General features: G+C 47.4%; 1 protein-coding gene across 1 annotated transcript in view; it reads right to left on the minus strand.

Moving 5' to 3' along the window:
- LOC126355665 (uncharacterized) overlaps positions 1-19,191 on the minus strand; it is a 57,344-nt gene that overhangs the window by 27,166 nt on the left and 10,987 nt on the right. The window contains exon 2 of the mRNA XM_050006029.1: positions 2,147-2,187. Coding sequence (XP_049861986.1) covers positions 2,147-2,187 — 41 coding nt within the window. The remainder of the gene's footprint in view (positions 1-2,146; positions 2,188-19,191) is intronic.

Raw genomic sequence — 19,191 nt, forward strand, 5'->3', positions numbered from 1 at the left:
AGCTCGTCTGTCCAATTACACTCCTGGAAATGGAAAAAAGAACACATTGACACCGGTGTGTCAGACCCACCATACTTGCTCCGGACACTGCGAGAGGGCTGTACAAGCAATGATCACACGCACGGCACAGCGGACACACCAGGAACCGCGGTGTTGGGCGTCGAATGGCGCTAGCTGCGCAGCATTTGTGCACCGCCGCCGTCAGTGTCAGCCAGTTTGCCGTGGCATACGGAGCTCCATCGCAGTCTTTAACACTGGTAGCATGCCGCGACAGCGTGGACGTGAACCGTATGTGCAGTTGACGGACTTTGAGCGAGGGCGTATAGTGGGCATGAGGGAGGCCGGGTGGACGTACCGCCGAATTGCTCAACACATGGGGCGTGAGGTCTCCACAGTACATCGATGTTGTCGCCAGTGGTCGGCGGAAGGTGCACGTGCCCGTCGACCTGGGACCGGACCGCAGCGACGCACGGATGCACGCCAAGACCGTAGGATCCTATGCAGTGCCGTAGGGGACCACACCGCCACTTCCCAGCAAATTAGGGACACTGTTGCTCCTGGGGTATCGGCGAGGACCTTTCGCAACCATCTCCATGAAGCTGGGCTACGGTCCCGCACACCGTTAGGCCGTCTTCCGCTGACGCCCCAACATCGTGCAGCCCGCCTCCAGTGGTGTCGCGACAGGCGTGAATGGAGGGACGAATGGAGACGTGTCGTCTTCAGCGATGAGAGTCGCTTCTGCCTTGGTGCCAATGATGGTCGTATGCGTGTTTGGCGCCGTGCAGGTGAGCGCCACAATGAGGACTGCATACGACAAAGGCACACAGGGCCAACACCCGGCATCATGTTGTGGGGAGCGATCTCCTACACTGGCCGTACACCTCTGGTGATCGTCGAGGGGACACTGAATAGTGCACGGTACATCCAAACCGTCATCGAACCCATAGTTCTACCATTCCTAGACCGGCAAGGGAACTTGCTGTTCCAACAGGACAATGCACGTCCGCATGTATCCCGTGCCACCCAACGTGCTCTAGAAGGTGTAAGTCAACTACCCTGGCCAGCAAGATCTCCGGATCTGTCCGCCATTGAGCATGTTTGGGACTGGATGAAGCGTCGTCTTACGCGGTCTGCACGTCCAGCACGAACGCTGGTCCAAAGGAGTGGCATGGCAAGCCGTCCCACAGGACTACATCCAGCATCTCTATGATCGTCTCCATGGGAGAATAGCAGCCTGCATTGCTGCGAAAGGTGGATATACACTGTACTAGTGCCGACATTGTGCATGCTCTGTTGCCTGTGTCTATGTGCCTGTGGTTCTGTCAGTGTGATCATGTGATGTATCTGACCCCAGGAATGTGTCAATAAAGTTTCCCCTTCCTGGGACAATGAATTCACGGTGTTCTTATTTCAATTTCCAGGAGTGTAGATGAGATATTGATCTGATCCTTGTAACTGTGTAACTGGTGATCGTCAAATGTATTTTTATATCTGTCCTCATTTTGTGACAGATCTTGAAATAAAATATGCAGTGTGAAACTCAAGTGACAAATATTTTATTTTAACGTACTTTTAATAATAAATAAATAGATAAATTGTTAATTTGAAATGAGATTTTCAAGTATATTTAAATGTGAAAAATCAGGGTTTGCTTCATTGGTATGTTTTTTTACAGACTGATGTAAAATAGCTTTAGAGAGGCTGAACTTCCGAGTTGGGGACATGAACATGAATTCCATTTCTTACATGCAACATTGCCTCTTTGCTCCATGTCTGTCGATCTGTCTTCCTTACATACACTTTCCCGTATTTATTACACAGCCTGTAATCAAAATGACATCTATATACAATAAGAAAGGGATCAGAAGCATGGTAGCAGAGAGAAGTGGGTGACAAGACTAATTCGCTATCATAGCCGCGGCATAATTCACCATCTTAACTGTAGTCGAGATTGTAGATACCGATTTAAACGTGCATAAAGTCTTACAGAACAATTTTATTAAATTGTTGTTTAAGCATCAGTAAATCTATAATGCTTAAGAGGAATCAATTAGAATTCATTAATATAAAAGTATTTCTTACTTGAAACTTACTTAAACTGTGGAATAACTGTTACAAAAACATTGTCCACTTCCAAGCCTCTTACCTCCACAAAATGACCAAGTGATCCTAATTCTGTAGGCATACCTGCAGAACATGTAGAACTGTAGAGTTATTAGAGAAATTCAAAATTCTTCGTCCCTATCAACTACCTTGACCTTCTCCTACTTTGACAACCAGCTTAGAAGTAAAGGACAAGGATGAACTGAACAGAGGTTTCGTGTCGGCCCATGTGACGCGAGGACGGTATGTGTTTGGCCTACTGAAGAGAAAAGAATCACATTTACATGGACAGGATAAGGAGGACGTGGAAACACTGCTGCTGGCCGGAGTGGCCGTGCAGTTCAAGGCGCTACGGTCGCAGGTTCGAATCCCGCCTCGGGCATGGATGTGTGTGATGTCCTAAGGTTAGTTAGATTTAATTACTTCTAAGTTCTAGGCGACTGATGACCTCCGAAGTTTAGTCGCATAGTGCTCAGAGCCATTTGAACCATTTGGAAACACTGCTGAGAGGATACACTGAGTTATTTAATCCTCCTGGACCACTGCCTGACATACCATTTACTCAACATCATATTATCACTGCAATGACTCCCTGTCTACAAGAAACCTTAACAATTCCACAGCAGACGCCTTCTGCAACGGCAACACCGACGACATAACAGCGATACGGGTTGCCAACTCCGTTGTGAAGTCTGGCCGACGCAAGAGTGTTTACAAGCAAGTACCACAGTTGACAACAAATATGTCAGTGCGGCCAACGCCCATCAGAGGAGATCGACCATAAGCAGAGGAAGGGGGCGCGACGATCAACGAACTATTTCCTGGCGATCACGTGTGTGCAAATAGTCCCGGAAATATCCTTCCACTCGGGGCTAGATAAACCGGCGCCCAGCTGTTCAGCAGGTAGTTCTAGATTCGCCGATTGCGGGGAAGACAGGTGGGTCCAGCGGTGCGCCACCTCCACCATCCTCGCTTCGCAACGACTGTCATACGTCGCTTCCGTCGTGTTGGGCTGGCTACCAGCTGCTAACAGCCGACATCGACGTGGAACAGTTGTATGGGTACAGAGTCGAAGGGCACTCTGATTATAGGAAATTAGTTGTTATTTGCTTGATCCGCAGAAGGACACCTTATTGTTTTTTGGTTTTGAAGAGTGTTACTGTTGGTGGTTTATAGTAGTTTTCTTAACAGAAAAAAGTTGGCAAAACGAGTTGGTTCTTGCTCTGTAGATTTAAAAACACAGTTTATAAATCAACAACATTTTATGAGAACACAGGGCACACCAATTGTAATGACGCCTAAGACATCATGATATGGCAGTAAAGAATGCACATTTTGCTGCAACTATCGTTATGTGAACTGGTGGATTGTCACAAATACCTGCCCCATACTTAATTAATTAAATAATCTAGGACAATGTCGATATTTTACAACTATGGACATACAAAATGGATAGCACCAATAAGAGGTAACATTCGGAGACCGTCCTAAGGCTGCATTCACAGTTGTGTCTGATCGCTATCAGTATTGCTGTATGCCATGTGGACTGAAAAATGGATCAGCTACTTTACAGAACCAATTAGAAGTGATATTACAGGGATTGAAAGCAAAGTAATGTGTGATCTACTTAGATGCCATCATAGTGTTCTCCCTGGATATCCAGGGGTATGTAATATGTTTACATGACACCCTTGATCGTTCGTGTTCAGCACAAGTAACATTTAATCTGGAAAAATACCAGTTATTATTACAAAAAGTCCATTACTTGAGCCATATTATTGTCCAAGATGGTGTACATGCCAATCTGCATATTATTGATATCCTGAGGAACATCCTGACACCCACTATAGAAACGGAATTGCAGTCATATTTAGCTAATTTATATAGAAAAATTATAGCAAAATTCGATGAAATTGCAAAAACCTCACACTGTTATTAAAGCATAGGTTGAAAGTTGAATGGTCTCTGAACTGTAAAACTACATTTGTAAGACTGAAAGATTTATTGATCACTGGTCCAGTTCTTTTAGGGACTATCAATAGCAATTCAGACAATCATGTCATGCCAGCAGTTTTGCCTCGTTCAGACTAGAACACTAAACAGCACACATGTCAAAACAACTCAGTAAGGCAGAAGAAAATTACTTAACTTTAGAAAAGGAAATGCTAGTGTTAATATATGAAGTAACTTTTTTCCACTGATAATTGTACAGATGATGCTTTTAAAGTAATAATTGATCATGTGTCAGTGAAATGGCTAATGGGACTCAATGATCTTTCAAGTCGTTTAACTATATGGACATTACACCTTTGGGTGTTAGATTTGGAAATAATGCACAGATCGATTAAGTGAAATGGTTTTATTCACATTTTTAATTAATGTTTCTATCTTCTTCACACTAGAACACATAATATTTAACCCAGATTCTGTAAGACCTGTAGCACTCCCTCCTCCCTGACAGCTAGTAAAATGGAAATAGTAAATGTCCGCCAGTCTTAGGCTAATTAGATCTAGTTGCTCACACCTGTAAATAAAATCTCAGAACGTTTCCTGCGGTGCTTTACCTCCAACAGTGAGCACTGCATCTCTCTTCTCTCATCTGATCCAGGTCGAGCAGCCACCCACTTCCTACAAGCTGATTCTAACTGATCATAACAAAGTATGCACTTTTCGTTTGTACCTGTGGCCCTGACTCTGGACCGCCACCGACTGTCTTCACTACCTCTCTAGCTCCTTTAGCCTATTACACGTATCCTCACCTTTTCCCTCTTCTCGTGGGTCATCTCATTAAAAATCATTCAGACGAGCTCTCGTTAGTAATTGCTATCGCACTGCCTAGCTTGCTCCTCCCATACGAATTTAGCTGTATAACAATGGTCCAGCAACCACAGCGATTACAATTAACAGGAAAATAACACTAGGAAGCTGCTTACACACCTCAATTCTTTGTTTGCAAAATAGTCTTGAAACCATTACAGGTCCATAACAGCTCAAGGAATCACACAGGCATCTTGAGTTGTGACAAACACTTGTGTGAACAGGTTAAATTTGACTGTGTTCAGTGTTCTTATGGGCCTTGCCCCAAGTGTGCAGCAAGCTGGTCTCGTGGCTTCCCTGGCCATTGTACAATACAAAATGTTTCCAGACTTTTACACCAAACCGTTATTCAGGGAGAGATTCTCCTGTTGATCAGTGTAGCCAGTTTACCACATTGCCCCTTTAGCCAAAGTGCGACCAGTATGGAGCTTACTTGTAACTCCAGACTAAAGACCTCCTATATGAACTGTCGCAGGCACTCGAGACATCCTGACACAGTAGTGGTCTGTTCAGTAGGTTCTCATTACTATTGACTAGGCCAGCGATCTGAGGCCAACACACTGTGAGACGCCATGTCAGTATATTTTCTGCACCCACCAGGGATCAACTTTAGCAGCAACAAAGACTGAAAAATCTTAATAAACAATAATAAATGGTTTCTCGTCAATAACGTGACAGAGCGTTTCCCCGGGCAGATTTCATTGGTGCCTAATCTCTTATCTCACCCTCCAACAGTTCTCCCCCACCTCTTTACACCAATTGTGTGACTTGGAAGCGGGGGGAAAGCTCGTACAGACACATCATTGCCTGATTTTCTGTCCCCTTCTGCCTTATCCAGGCATGCTAATGTCAGATGGACTCGTTAATCATGTCCTCATCATTAAAGAGAAAGGATCATGGAGCGCCAGCACCAGCAGAGAACAGCCAACACACTCAGGCAGAATAAGAGGGGAAAACTGCCATGTAATCATTAACCCATTCCTTCCACATAGTTGCCAGACTAGGTCAATTGACCCACCAAGATGGTTAAATTGCAGCTAAGCTCAAGGTTTACAATTTATAAGCCCAGTTACTGATGCATTATGCTCATAGCACACAATGATACAGTCTAAAAACGGCTGTAATTTTATTACCACACTGCATCATATATCAAGTACACTTTATCCTCTGCACAATCACACCGTGCACACACCAGTATTAGCGTAAAAAACACGCTGCAGCAGATTGTATAATCCTACAAAGCATATTAAGCAAATCCTTGTCACTGAACAGTCACACTAGATACGCAGCAGTATTATGTTAAAAAACCACACTGCAGCGGCTCTTATAATAACAAACTGTAGGAAATACTGTACTAGCCTTGCGCAGAGCAGCACTGCAGATATTACGTTGTGATGTTATTTGTAAACAATGAAGCACTTTGACTGAAAACAGTTAGGGTCATAACGCCATAACTTTGAAGACAGCCACTCCACGCCTCATGGACGCTGTATGGCCAAAGTCACGTGTGTTTGCCATAGCTGGTAGCCGGTGCTTGTGCTGCTTCGATCGTCTGCCTAGTGGATGTATTTAACTTTGCAGCTACATCGTATATTATGAGGCCGAAGCCCGGGAAAGGATCACCACAGCCGACACGTGGAAGAATTGCTGCGAGTAACACTTTTCTAATAATGAGGAGCAGCCGCGCAATCAGATTAAGATATGGTGAGCGACGTCGTATTCACGGTTGCGGGAAGGGACTGTTTCCGCTCTGCTATATAGCAGCCTTAATCCGCTTTTTGAAAGCATTTCAAGGCCATTACTATTATAAGTAATTTTCAAGATTACTCGCAAACAACACATATCGAGCGCACGACTGTCGTGATGCCAGATATCGATTTTGTTTACTGTGTTTAATGTGTTTACTGTGTTCTTCCCAGTTATCATGTCAGCCCTCACCACAACTGCCACTACTACCACCACTGCCATAGTGTATACTTCGCGCTCCGCATCCACCACCACCATTACATGGTGTGCCCAGTCGCCCCCCCCCCCTCTTTCCATCCCTCCTCTTCTAATTCTCCCTTCTCCCTCGCTCTTTGCCGCCCCCTCCCCAGCTTCTTCCTCCCGCTCCTCTACCTCTGATCCTTTCCCCCCAATCCCCCAGCCTGTCACTGCAGCTCCAGCTAGGGTGGTGGCCCGATGGGCCACTGCCCATGCCCAGCTCTTCCCATCGCAATCGCCTTCGCCATCACTGCCACCGCCATCGCCTTCACCATCACCATCTCCGGTGCTGACTACTGTGTCCATGCCGGGACCTGCCACTTCCCGCCACCTCCCTGTAGTTCCCGTTCCTCATGTCACCACTCACCCTTCCGCTGCCCTTAAACGCCCTAGTGGCACCACCACCCTCCGCTCCCAAAAAGGCCCTGCCCCGTCCTCCTCCCCCCCCCAGGATGCCATGGATGTCTCCCTGCCTTACCCTGCTCCCTCTGCCTCCTCCTCCTCCTCCTCCTCCTGCTCCTCCTCCCCCTCCTCCACTCCCTCTTCCTACAAATACGTCCTCTCTCGTCCCGATCCTTTCCTCCTTGAGGCCCAGAACCTCTCCCTCCTCCTCCGCCAACACTTCCCTGGTGTCCCTGTCTCACTCCTCACTCCCAGAGGGGACTCAGTCCTCATCTCCTCCTCCAGCCCCACCCTCCATACTGACATCATCTTCCACATCCCCATCACCCAGTTTGGACCCAACGCCTCCCTCACCCCTGCTTCTTCCCCATATCCTACCCGCCAACCCAAACCCCACGTCACCCGCCGACCCTCACCTCCATCATCACTTGCCTTAGTCCGATGATCACGGAGGATGAGGTGTTGGCGAGCTCAAGGCGCATCCCTCGCTGGAGGTGCGGGCGGTCTGCTGCATTTTTAACTCAGCCGGCCCCATCCGCCTTATGCGGGTTTTCTCAGGGCACGCCCCCTCCATTGACCGCCTCCTGGAGGAGGGTGCCCTCCTCTTCAACAGAAATATAAGGTCGACTCCTCCCACTCCTCTCCTCAATCCCTTCGCTGCCAGAGGTGTCTGCGCTACAATGCCCACACAACAGCTGAGTGCCACTAGGCCCCCACCTGCCCGCATTGTAAGCAAGTGCACTTCCTCCGGCAGTGCCCTAACCTTCAATCCCCTCCCTCCTGTTATAGCTGCATCTCCCCCATCCCACCTACTCCCAAAAATGTAAAGCCCGACCTCCTCTGACCACTCCTGAACTCACCATCCCTGTCGGCCCTCTGGACGCCCCTTCCCCACCGAACACCTGATCCTTAGTCTCTTCTTCCCTGGCCTTACCGTCACCTGCGCCACCATCTATGTCCGCTCTAACATCCCTATTCTTTTTGACTTCCTCTACCACATTGACCGTACCTTCTCCTTCTACATGATCGCCGCCGACCTCGACATGCATAGTCGTTCCGCCGCCCAGTTATGGCGGTGGCATCGGTTCCTCTCCTTCCTCCAAGGCGACCTCCTCCCCATTCCCCAGCACACCCGCCCCAAATCCACTAGATGTCATCCTCTCCTCCCCTAACCTCCTTGGCCGCATAACGGTGGATGTCCTGGACCCCATTGGTAGTGACCATCTCCCTGTCCTCCTCACCGTTTCAGACGGTCGTCGCCCCCAATCCGACCTCCTTCAACACCCTCCCCTGAAGTACGTCCATGATTATTCCCGAGCCGACTGGAATGCCTACCGGGATACCCTCTCCACCCAGGTTGATGGCCACACCTTCATCTACCTCCACCCCAACGATATTACCCATGCTGACTCCTTTCTCCAGCCGACCTTGTCTGAGGCTGTGGAGGCCCACGTCCCTTCTGTTGCCATCCACACCCACCGTCCTACCTTACCCCCACAGACCGGCCTCTTCCTCCGTGAATCCCGCTGTCACTACCGTGCCTTACTCCGCAGGCGTGACTCGGACACACTACGACCCACCGGCAGCTCCAGAGAGACATCCGTAACTTGCTCGCAGCTAAGAAACGCCAGGACTGGCGACAGACATGCACCCATTTAAACGCTACCCTTCCTATCAACTCATCCAAGTACTGGTCAACCTTCCGCCACCTTACCGGATCTAAACGCCCTCCTTACTCTCCTATCCTTCATGACAACGAGCCCTTCCCTGAGGCCATTAGTAAGGCCAATCACTTTGCCTCCTACCTCTCTGATGTCTTTACCATCCCTGACGATCCCCAGTTCAATTACTCCCTCTTCCCAGATGTCTGCGATCGAACTGCCACCTCTGTCCCTCCCCTCGCACCTGGTTTCCAGTACTTGGACAACATTGCACACACAGAACTCAATGAACCTATCACTACACAGGATCTCATCGCTACACTCTGCACGAAACGCAACACCGCTCCTGGTCACCATCGTGTAACCTATCGCCACCTCCGCAAAGCTCCTGCCTCTTTCCTCTCTACCCTGGCCAGGCTGTACAATGTTGTCCTGTCCACCGGCTACTATCCTGACCTGTGGAAAACTTCCCGTATCCTGATGTTCCTCAAACCCGGTAAACCACCATCTGGTGTCTCCTCCTACCATCTCAGCAGCCTTACCTTAATCTTCAGCAAGGTCCTGGAATCCATCCTCACCCGACATATCCACCAACATCTCCACCAGCACCACCTCCTTCCTGTTACCCAGTGTGGCTTTCGGCCGTCCTTCTCTTCCGATGACCTTCTCCTTTACCTCACTCAACTCCTCTCCAAACAGCTTAATTCCCGTCGTCCGCTATCAACCTCTCCCTTGACCTTGAACGAGCCTATGACTGCGTGTGGCATTCCGGCCTCCTCTTCAAGCTCCAAACATTCGCCCTTCCTATCTCCTACGTTCGTCTGATCATCTCCTTTCTTTCCCACTGTCCTTCCTATGTCACCATCCACAACATGGATTCCTACACCTTTTTCCCCTCCGCTGGCATGCCCCAGGGTTCCGTCCTCTCCACTCTTCTGTACCTCCTGTATACGACGGCCATGCCGCTGCCTTCACCCCCATCCACCTTCTCCAGTACGCCAATGAAACCGCCTTCCTTGCCCTTGCCCCCACCCTGCCCTGCTCCCAACATCTTCTCCAATCCCATATTGACCGGTTCACCACTTGGTGCAACCAGTGGTTGATTAAGGTCAATCCTTCAAATCCCAGGGGATCATTGTAGGCAAAACCACCCCTTCCTTCCTCCGTCTCCTCGATTTCTACAACACCATCTATGGCCGTCCTATCGCCCTCACCCCCACCATGAAGTACCTTGGCGTCTCCCTCGACCGTCGCCTCTCCTGGACCCCCCATCTCCGGACAGCCCAAGCCAAGGCACACTCCTGACTCCGTCTCCTCAAGCTCCTTTCCGGCCATACGTGGGGTCTGGACCCCACCACCATACTCTGCACCTATAAATCCCTCATCTGCCCTATCCTCTGTTAGACCCATTCTGCATAGATCACCGCCCCCCCGCCCACATTTTATAACTCCCATCAGATCCTTGAACGCCATGCTCTCTGGCTAGTCTATCGCATCCGTGTCCCATCTCCCACGTGGATCCTGTACGACCTCATTCCGTTCCCCCACCTCCTCTTTTTCCTTGATAGGATACGGATCCTCTACACCTCCTGTAAACTCGATCCTTCTCACCCACTTGTCTCCCCCATCCTCTCCCACCCCCGCCTACTGCCATGCCTGTATTCCCACGTCCCTCCTTCCCTCCATCTCTCCACCCTCCTTACCCTCTCCCAAGGTGGCTTCTGCCAGATCCCCCTCCCTGATGATGCCTTCCTCCCCTCCATCCACCCCTCCTACCAACTTTGATCCTCCCTCCCGCATCCTGCGTTAGTTCCTTTGGGCTCCCTGCCTCCCTTCTCTCCCCCTTCCCTCCCTCCTCCCTTTCTCACCACTCCTCCCTCGGGCTTCCCCTCCAGCCCTTCCTCGATCTCCTACTTCCGTCTCCTCCACCATTGGCATCCTTGCTCACCCCTCTCCCTCCCACTCCCCCTTCTTCCCTCTTGGCAGGTCCCCGGACTCGTACACGCTCTGTGGATACTCGCGTGCTGGAGATCATCGCAATCAGTTTCGCGTGTGTGTGCCATCGTTTTGTGTTTTCAGTGTCCGCCGTCACGCTCATACGTTCACTTGTGCCTTCGGACTCATCAGTGTTATGTACGCCATGTCAATATGTTTTCAGTGTCGTTATCGTCGAGTGTGGACGGCTCCGTGTTTTATTGTATTTCTGTGTCCACTATTTTTTGCCTGTCACTTTGTTTATTCTAGATCTCCATTCTGTGTTATATCATTGTCAACTCTATGGCTGAAGAGCGCCGTAGCATGCCGTTGACAAATGGTTCAAATGGTTCAAATGGCTCTGACCACTATGGGACTCAACTGCTGTGGTCATTAGTCCCCTAGAACTTAGAACTACTTAAACCTAACTAACCTAAGGACATGACACACATCCATGCCCGAGGCAGGATTCGAACCTGCGACCGTAGCAGTCGCATGGTTCCGGACTGCGTGCCTGGAACCGCGAGACTACCGCGGCAGGCCTCACTGACAGCCTACATGATTGTACAGGTATGAAAATAACAATAAAGGAAAAAAGAGAGAGAGAGAAAGAATCAGATGCGCAAGCAGTTGCAGCATGTTGACATTACCTGAAAAGCCGCTTTTAGTGAAGCTGTATTATGAGAATGGGGAATGTGCTAGTTCAGCGTTACGATCCTATAGCCATAGGAAGGGGATTCGAATGGGTAAAGGTCAGTTAATAAATGCAGCTGTGGCAAGAATGATTTTGAAGTTCGAAGCCACGGGTTGTTGTTTAGACGATAGACCCCGTAGTGGCCGACCGAGCACAAGGCGTAATGCTGATGAGACAGTTCAGGAAAAATTGGAGGCTGTAGCGGGTTCGTCTATGCACGGGGAAGTCAGCGCTCGTGCAGTCGCATTCCACACACTACTGTTTGGTTGGCACTGAGGCGTACCCTCTGGTGCTTTTCAAAAGATGGCAGAAGATGACGATTGGCTGAGTAACGTGTTGTGGACCGACGAAGCTCGTTTCACGCTCCAAGGGTCTGTCAACGCCCACAACTGCAGAAATTGGGCTACCGAATATCCTAGAACTGTCATAGAATTCCATTGCACGACGAGAAAGTCACGGTATGGGTTGGATTTACCGCATCTACCGTTATCGGGCCTTTTGTTTTCGAGGAACTGCGTGATTCTGGTTTTGTAACTGCTACCGTGATGGGTGAGAAGTTCGCCGATGTACTACAGAATCGCATCATCCCCAGCCTGGCTGATAAACACCTGCTGGAACGTTCGATGTTTATGCAGGATGGCGCTGCACCCCATGTTGCTAGATGCGTGAAAGATCTCTTGCTCCTGTCGTTTGGTGATGATCGTATGCTCAGCCGCCACTTTCATCATGCTTGGCCTAGCAGGTTGTTATGCTAATTATTGCTGTTCTTTTGTATTTTTTTGGTTCCAATAAAACCCCATGTCATTCCAAGCATGTGTGTCAATTTGTACCTGTCTATCTACATTATTCCGTGATTTATTCACATTTCACATTTATACTGACTTTTTGATCACCCGGTAGACATACTTAAGAAATGGAAAGGTATTTGTAAATATTTCGAAAAGTTCTTCACAGATTTCATTCGAATTTTTATACGATACTCTAGTAATCTTTGGGATAGACATAGAGTACATACTTCTTTAATATAGAGGGTGTTCGGAAATTCTCGTTAGAAACTTGTGGGACTTGCAGGGGTGGGATAGGAACCAATGTTCGGAAACGTCATCCAGCGATTGCAGAACGGCAAAGTTATAAGCACCAGTGCCTGTAAATATATGTATATACTGGGTGATTCCGTGACGGTGTTGCAAACTTTCTAGTTGGATGGAGACGGATAAATGTATCAGTTTGAGGTAAGGATTCCCGTACTGGAAGCGAACGAGTCGGCAGTTACAGTGAAAACCGTGATGTTACGTCTGACAGTGGAATACTATCGTTGCTAAGACTGTAGGGTAGGCAACTTTCAGAGGTGGTAGTAGGGACCAAAACAAGGAAAAAATGACCAGTAAACGTGGGCTCCAAAATGCATACCTGAGAAGCTATGAGCACTTATTCTTTTTTCGTACTAAGAAACCCTCCTTCTCCACCGAACAAGTGCTCATAGCTGTTAAGGCATCCATTTTAGAGCCCATGATTTCCAATTTTTTTGTTGGTCCATACTACCACCTCTGGAAGTTTCCTGTCCCAAAATTTTAGCAACTACAGTACCAATACATGTATTACGTCAGAGGTATCGGTTTTCGCTTATAAATTTCGACTCGTTCTAGGGACCTTCAACTCACAATGGTACATTTATCCATCACCATCATTATAGAAAGTTTGTAATATCATGGAATCACCCTATGCATGCATACATTTTTTGCATCACTCCGTTTCCAAGAACTCCTGAAGAGAGACGTTGACTGTGGACATTGTGTCACAGACACAGTCGCTTTGACTGTTCAGAGAAGTCACTGAACCCGTTAAAAGATGTAAACAACCATGTATGAGCAGCACCTATTAGACAGAGGGGGTCAGACAGCAGATCAGTTCCAGTCATTCCACCAGGAAAGAGTTCAACCTTGCCTAGACGGTCAATGCCGCGGTTCGATCGCGTCTGCATTGTTACTTTGTGCCAGGAAGGGCTCTCAATAAGAGAAGTGTCCATTCGTCTCGGAGTGAACCAAAACGCTGTTGTTAGGAGATGGAGGAGATACAGAGAGACAGGAACTGTCGATGACTTGCCTCGCTCAGGCCTCCCAAGGGCTACTACTGAAACTGATGACCGGTCCCTAAGGATTACGGCCCGGAGGAACCCTGACATCAACGCCACCATGTTGAATAATGCTTTTCGTGCAGCCACAGGACGTCGTGTCACGACTGAAACTGTGCTCGATTGGCTTCATGATGCGCAACTTCACTCCCGACGTCTATGGCGAGGTTCATCTTTGCAAGCACGACATCATGCTGCACGGTATAGATGAGCCCAACAACATGCCTAATGGACTACTCAGTATTGGCATCAAGTTCTCTTCACCGATGAGTGTCGCATATGCCTTCAACCAGACAATCGTCGGAGACGCGTTTGTAGGCAACCCGGTCAGGATGACGTCTTAGACACACTGTTCAGCAAGTGCAGCAAGGTGGAGGTTACCTTCTAATTTGGGGTGGCATTACGTAGGGCCGACGTACGCCGCTGGTGGTCATGGAAGGCGCCGTAACAGTTGTACAATATGTGAATGCCATCTTCCGACGGATAGTGCAACGATATCGGCAGCATATTGGCGAGGCATTTGTCTTCATAGACGACAATTCGCTCATCCATCTTGCACATCTTGTGAATGACTTCCTTCAGGATAACGACATCACTCGACAAAAGTGGCTAGCGTGTTCTCCAGACATGAACCCTATCGACATGCCTGGGATGGATTGAAAAGGGCTGTTTATGGACGACGTGACTCACCAACCACTCTGAGGGACCTATGCGTTATCGCCGTTGAGGAGTGGGATAATATGGATGAACAGTGTCTTGATGAACTTGTGGATAGTATGGCACGACGAATATATGGCTACATTAATGCAAGAGGACGTGCTACTGGGTATTAGAGGTACCCCGGTGTGGTGTGAACCACCACCTCTGAAGTTCCCAACAGCGGCTCAAAGGAAGTTTGCGACCGTTTCAAGCTGAAGACAACCAACCCAAGTGTGCTAACAATCAAGAAATTCATTCGCAAGTTTGAGATAGCAGGTAGTGTTCGTGATGACAGTGTTGGCAATATTATGCATGTGTCTTCTCGATGTTCTGAGGCGTTTTCTCCCTTTTTGAAAAAAAGCTCCAGGAAATAGATCAGACGAGCTGCAAAACAGATGGTAATTAACCGGGAGACAATGCGACTAATTGTTGTTGAAGACCTGCGTCTCTTCCCATATAAAATTGAAACCCATCAGCCATGAAGCCCCAGGGAGATGGAACTGTGGTTGTGTTTCACCAACATTTCTGTCCACACAACTGCAGAACAGGACTTTGATGTGAATATGGCTTGGTTTAGCTACAAAACCCACTTTCATTTCGATGGGTTTGTAAATAAGCAAAACTGGCGCTTTGCGGGGATATCACTATCGAGAAGTCTCTTCACCCTCAACGAGTGACTGTGTAGTGCGCAATGCCCAGTCACGGAATAATAGGTGCAATATTCATTGATGGCCCGGTGACTACCGAACAGTATGTGAAGGTTTTAGAAAATGGTTTCCCATTATCCAAAGTGACCCAGATTTCGGCAAGATGTGGTTCATGTAAGACGGAGCTCGATTCCTTTAAAGCAGGAGAATGTTTAACGTCCTGGAGGAGTACTTCCACTGGCATGGGCCTCGATTGGTCGCCATATTCTGCATACGACTCCTTTTTGTTGGACTGGACGAAAGACAAAGTGTACAGCAATAACCCCAAAACCATTGCTGAACTAAAAACAGTCGTTCAGGAGGCCACAGGCAGCGGATATGTTCCGACACTTCAGAGGGCCGTGCAGGATTTCGCTATTTGTCTGCGCCATATCATCGCCAATGATGGCAAGCATATCGAACATGTCATAACCTAAATCCGAATACCTGTAGTGACGTTTACATGTTCAATAAAGAGTGTGCACGCCGTAGTTTGAATTGTCACCCTGTATATCGAGGCTATCTGCAAATCATTCTTCATGTGTGTTTTTCCTTTCCACACGATGACTGTTGATAATGGAATTGTTGCGAAATGTACCTGCTGTACGGACAATAAAACACGATTCTAGCTCAGAAGTATTAAACGTGGTGTCTTTAAAGTGAAGTGGTAAACATTTGGCGCTACGTGTGAGGAGCAGCAGCCGTGGGAGTGAGGGGGCTCGCGCCAGGAAGCCACCTCTGCACCGGCTGCTATCGCGTCGGACATCTCGCGCGGGTAATTAATGGCCGCGGCCTGCGCTGCGCTCGGCAAGGATCGCGCACACTCGCCGCTGCTCGGCTCGCCTCGGCGCAGGCGCACTTGCGGCGTTGCCGCTGCGTCTTGAGCGCCTCCTCTGAGACGTACGACGAAAACGTAAAAGAAAATTAGACATTTACGCTTAGGTATAAATACTACGTCCCATCCTTTGTAGATTTTCAGAAGATGGGTGACTCGATGCACCGTGAGATCTTGTTAAACGCCCTCAATGAATTCCGAGCTGAGCGGAAACTCAATTTCGCTCATCATAATCGATGTTTTCAGAAAGCCTGGAACTGTGTCATTTATGATTTAAATAATGATAAACTGCATCAGTTACTTATTCATTTCATGCATAGTACAACTGATTCTCAAGTGCATATCTTTAAGTAAACAAATACGCTTGAAATTGAGAATAAATTCTGAATCGAGTTGTGCTAAACATGAAGGAAACAAGTAATAGTGCACTTTTTCATCATTTACATCATGACCGGAAACCTTTACCCTTAATTATAGCTGCCCCACTAAGAGACACGAACGAGATGCACAGCGAAGTTCCCTGGCTATCTCTAGCTTTCGATTGAATCAGTGCACGACGACGTAATGGCCAGTCTCTGTTGTTTTACATCTGTCTTCTAAAACACCATCGTAACTTGCTGGTCAAAACTAATAAAGAATGCTAATAGCCTGCCGGAATGGCAACAAAAATTAAAATGATCGCGGCAGATTGTTAGCCATTTCCCAACGACAATGCCTTCGTGTCATACGGCGTAGAACCAACCAACTTACAGATATTCTACCAGAAAACACAACGAACGGGAAATATCAAAGGGGCCCAATCAAAACTGCAGACTAAATCCCAAGACATTAGAAAAACGAAGAAGAAGAAGAATTTATTACCTGAGGGAGATAACCAAGAAAATCTGGACAAACGGTCGTGGACAAGCCGTTCGAAGAATCGAAGCTGGTCAAAGTGTCACTACTGTGGTAATCGGTGTTTATTTTATTTTATTTTTTACAAGTATTATCCGTAGGACCAAATTGAGGAGAAATCTCCAAGTTCATGGAACGTGTCAGCACATGAAATTGCAACATAAGAGTTATAATAGATACAATAAAATGATTTCTGTAGAGTGTTAACTGAGTGAAAGCTGCTTATTAAGCTGCTATTGTTCATTGGAAACTAGAATATATATATATATATATATATATATATATATATATATATATATATATATATATATATATATATATTGAGAGGCCAGTGTCAGAATACCCAGACCAGTGAGTAGTAGTCGACAAGAGCCTCGAGAACTTATATCCCTTATTGCCCGAACTGCCCGTATGTGAGCCAAAAATATCCTTTGAGAATGGGAACAGTTACCCCAAAATATAGTACCATAAGACACAAGCGAATGAAAATAAGCAAAGTCGACTAATTTGCGTGTCGAACGATCACTCACTTCAAATAGTAAAAATGGCAGCATTCTACATCTACATGCATACTCTGCAAGCCACCTGACGGTGTGTGGCAGAGGGTACACTGGGCACCTCTATCGGTTCTACCTTCTATTCCAGTCTCGTATTGTACGTGGAAAGAAGGATAGTCGGTATGCTTCTGTGTGGGCTCTAATATCTCTGATTTTATCCTCATGGTCTGTTCGCGAGGTATACGTAGGTGGGAGCAATATACTGCTTGACTCTTCGGTGAAGGTATGTTCTCGAAATTTCAACAAAAGCCCGTACCGAGCTAAAATGATCCTGTAACGAAGCACGTTGTTGCTCTCCGTTGGATCTTCTCTATCTCTTCTATCAACTCTATCTGGTACGGATCCCAGACTGCTGAGCACTATTCAAGCAGTGGGCGAACAAGCCTACTGTAACCTACTTCCTTTGTTTTCGGATTGCATTTCCTTAGGATTCTTCCAACGAATCTCAGTCTGGCATTTGCTTTACCGACGATCAACTTTATATGATCATTCAATTTTGAATCACACCTAATGCGTACTCCCAGATAATTTATGGAATTAACTGCTTCCAGTTGCTGACCTGCTACTTTGTAGCTAAATGATAAGGGATCTATCTTTCTATGTATTCGCAGCACATTACACTTGTCTACATTGAGATTCAATTGCCATTCCCTGCACAATGCGTCAATTCGCTGCAGTCCTCCTGCATTTCAGTACAATTTTCCATTGTTACAACATGTCGATACACGACAGCATCAGTGGTGTTGGGCCATTGTGCTTAATGCCTGCCCACACCATAACGCCTAGGCCATACTGGTGAAGTTACTGAACATTCTTGCCACAGTGAAGTGGCATTCGTCGAAGAACTTAATTGTGGACCACAGTTTCTCATTCCCAACCAACACTCTCCCTACGTGTCTCTGACAGAACCATTTGGCGGCGATTAAATGATGCTGGTCTGTATGCTCAGAAACCTGTTAAAAGCATCCCCAACATGCCATCGTCGAGTAAGATTTCATTTGTGTAGGGAGCGTGTTGGTTGGGAATGAGAAACTGTGGTCCACAATTAAGTTCTTCGACGAATGCCACTTCACTGTGGCCAGAATGTTCAGTAACTTCACCAGTATGGCCTAGGCTTTATGGTGTGGGCAGGCATTAAGCACAATGGCCGAAAACCACTGCATATCTTTGCACGAACTGAGTTTACGGCAGTGCGACATTGCGGGGAGATTATTCTGGATCATGTCCGTCTGTTCAGTGGTGCGGTAGGTTCTGAATCTTTGCTTATGGACGATAATGCTCGCCCTAGCAGGACCACTGAGGTGTCGGACACACTGGAAAGTTAGGATGCAGTACGTATGGAATGGTCTTTCTACTGCCCAGGCCTACACCCTTTAATATATGCCTGGAATTTTCCTGGCAGATGTATTTCTCAACGAAGAACCCCTCCTCGAACAGTGAAAGAACTGAGAACCGTCTTGAGAGAGGAGGACAATATCTATAAAGGATTCCTCAACAGTTTGGTAGCCAGCACGAATAACAGATGCAAAGTGTGTGTTAGTGCCAGAGGAGTGCATATTCCTTACTGAGAGTCCGATACCGAACTTTATGTTGGGATTCCGAACATGAACGTTATTTATATCTCTTATCTGTTCTCAGGTGGTGAAATCTGTACTATTTTCCGTTATAAATACATCACTACATCTCTATTACGTATGTACTGCGTTTCTTGTCGCCCTTCACTGCCTGTAATTATTCTTGTCCGACAAAGTCTCT

Source organism: Schistocerca gregaria, chromosome 3 (genome assembly GCF_023897955.1).
Source record: "Schistocerca gregaria isolate iqSchGreg1 chromosome 3, iqSchGreg1.2, whole genome shotgun sequence".
Lineage (NCBI taxonomy): Eukaryota > Metazoa > Arthropoda > Insecta > Orthoptera > Acrididae > Schistocerca > Schistocerca gregaria.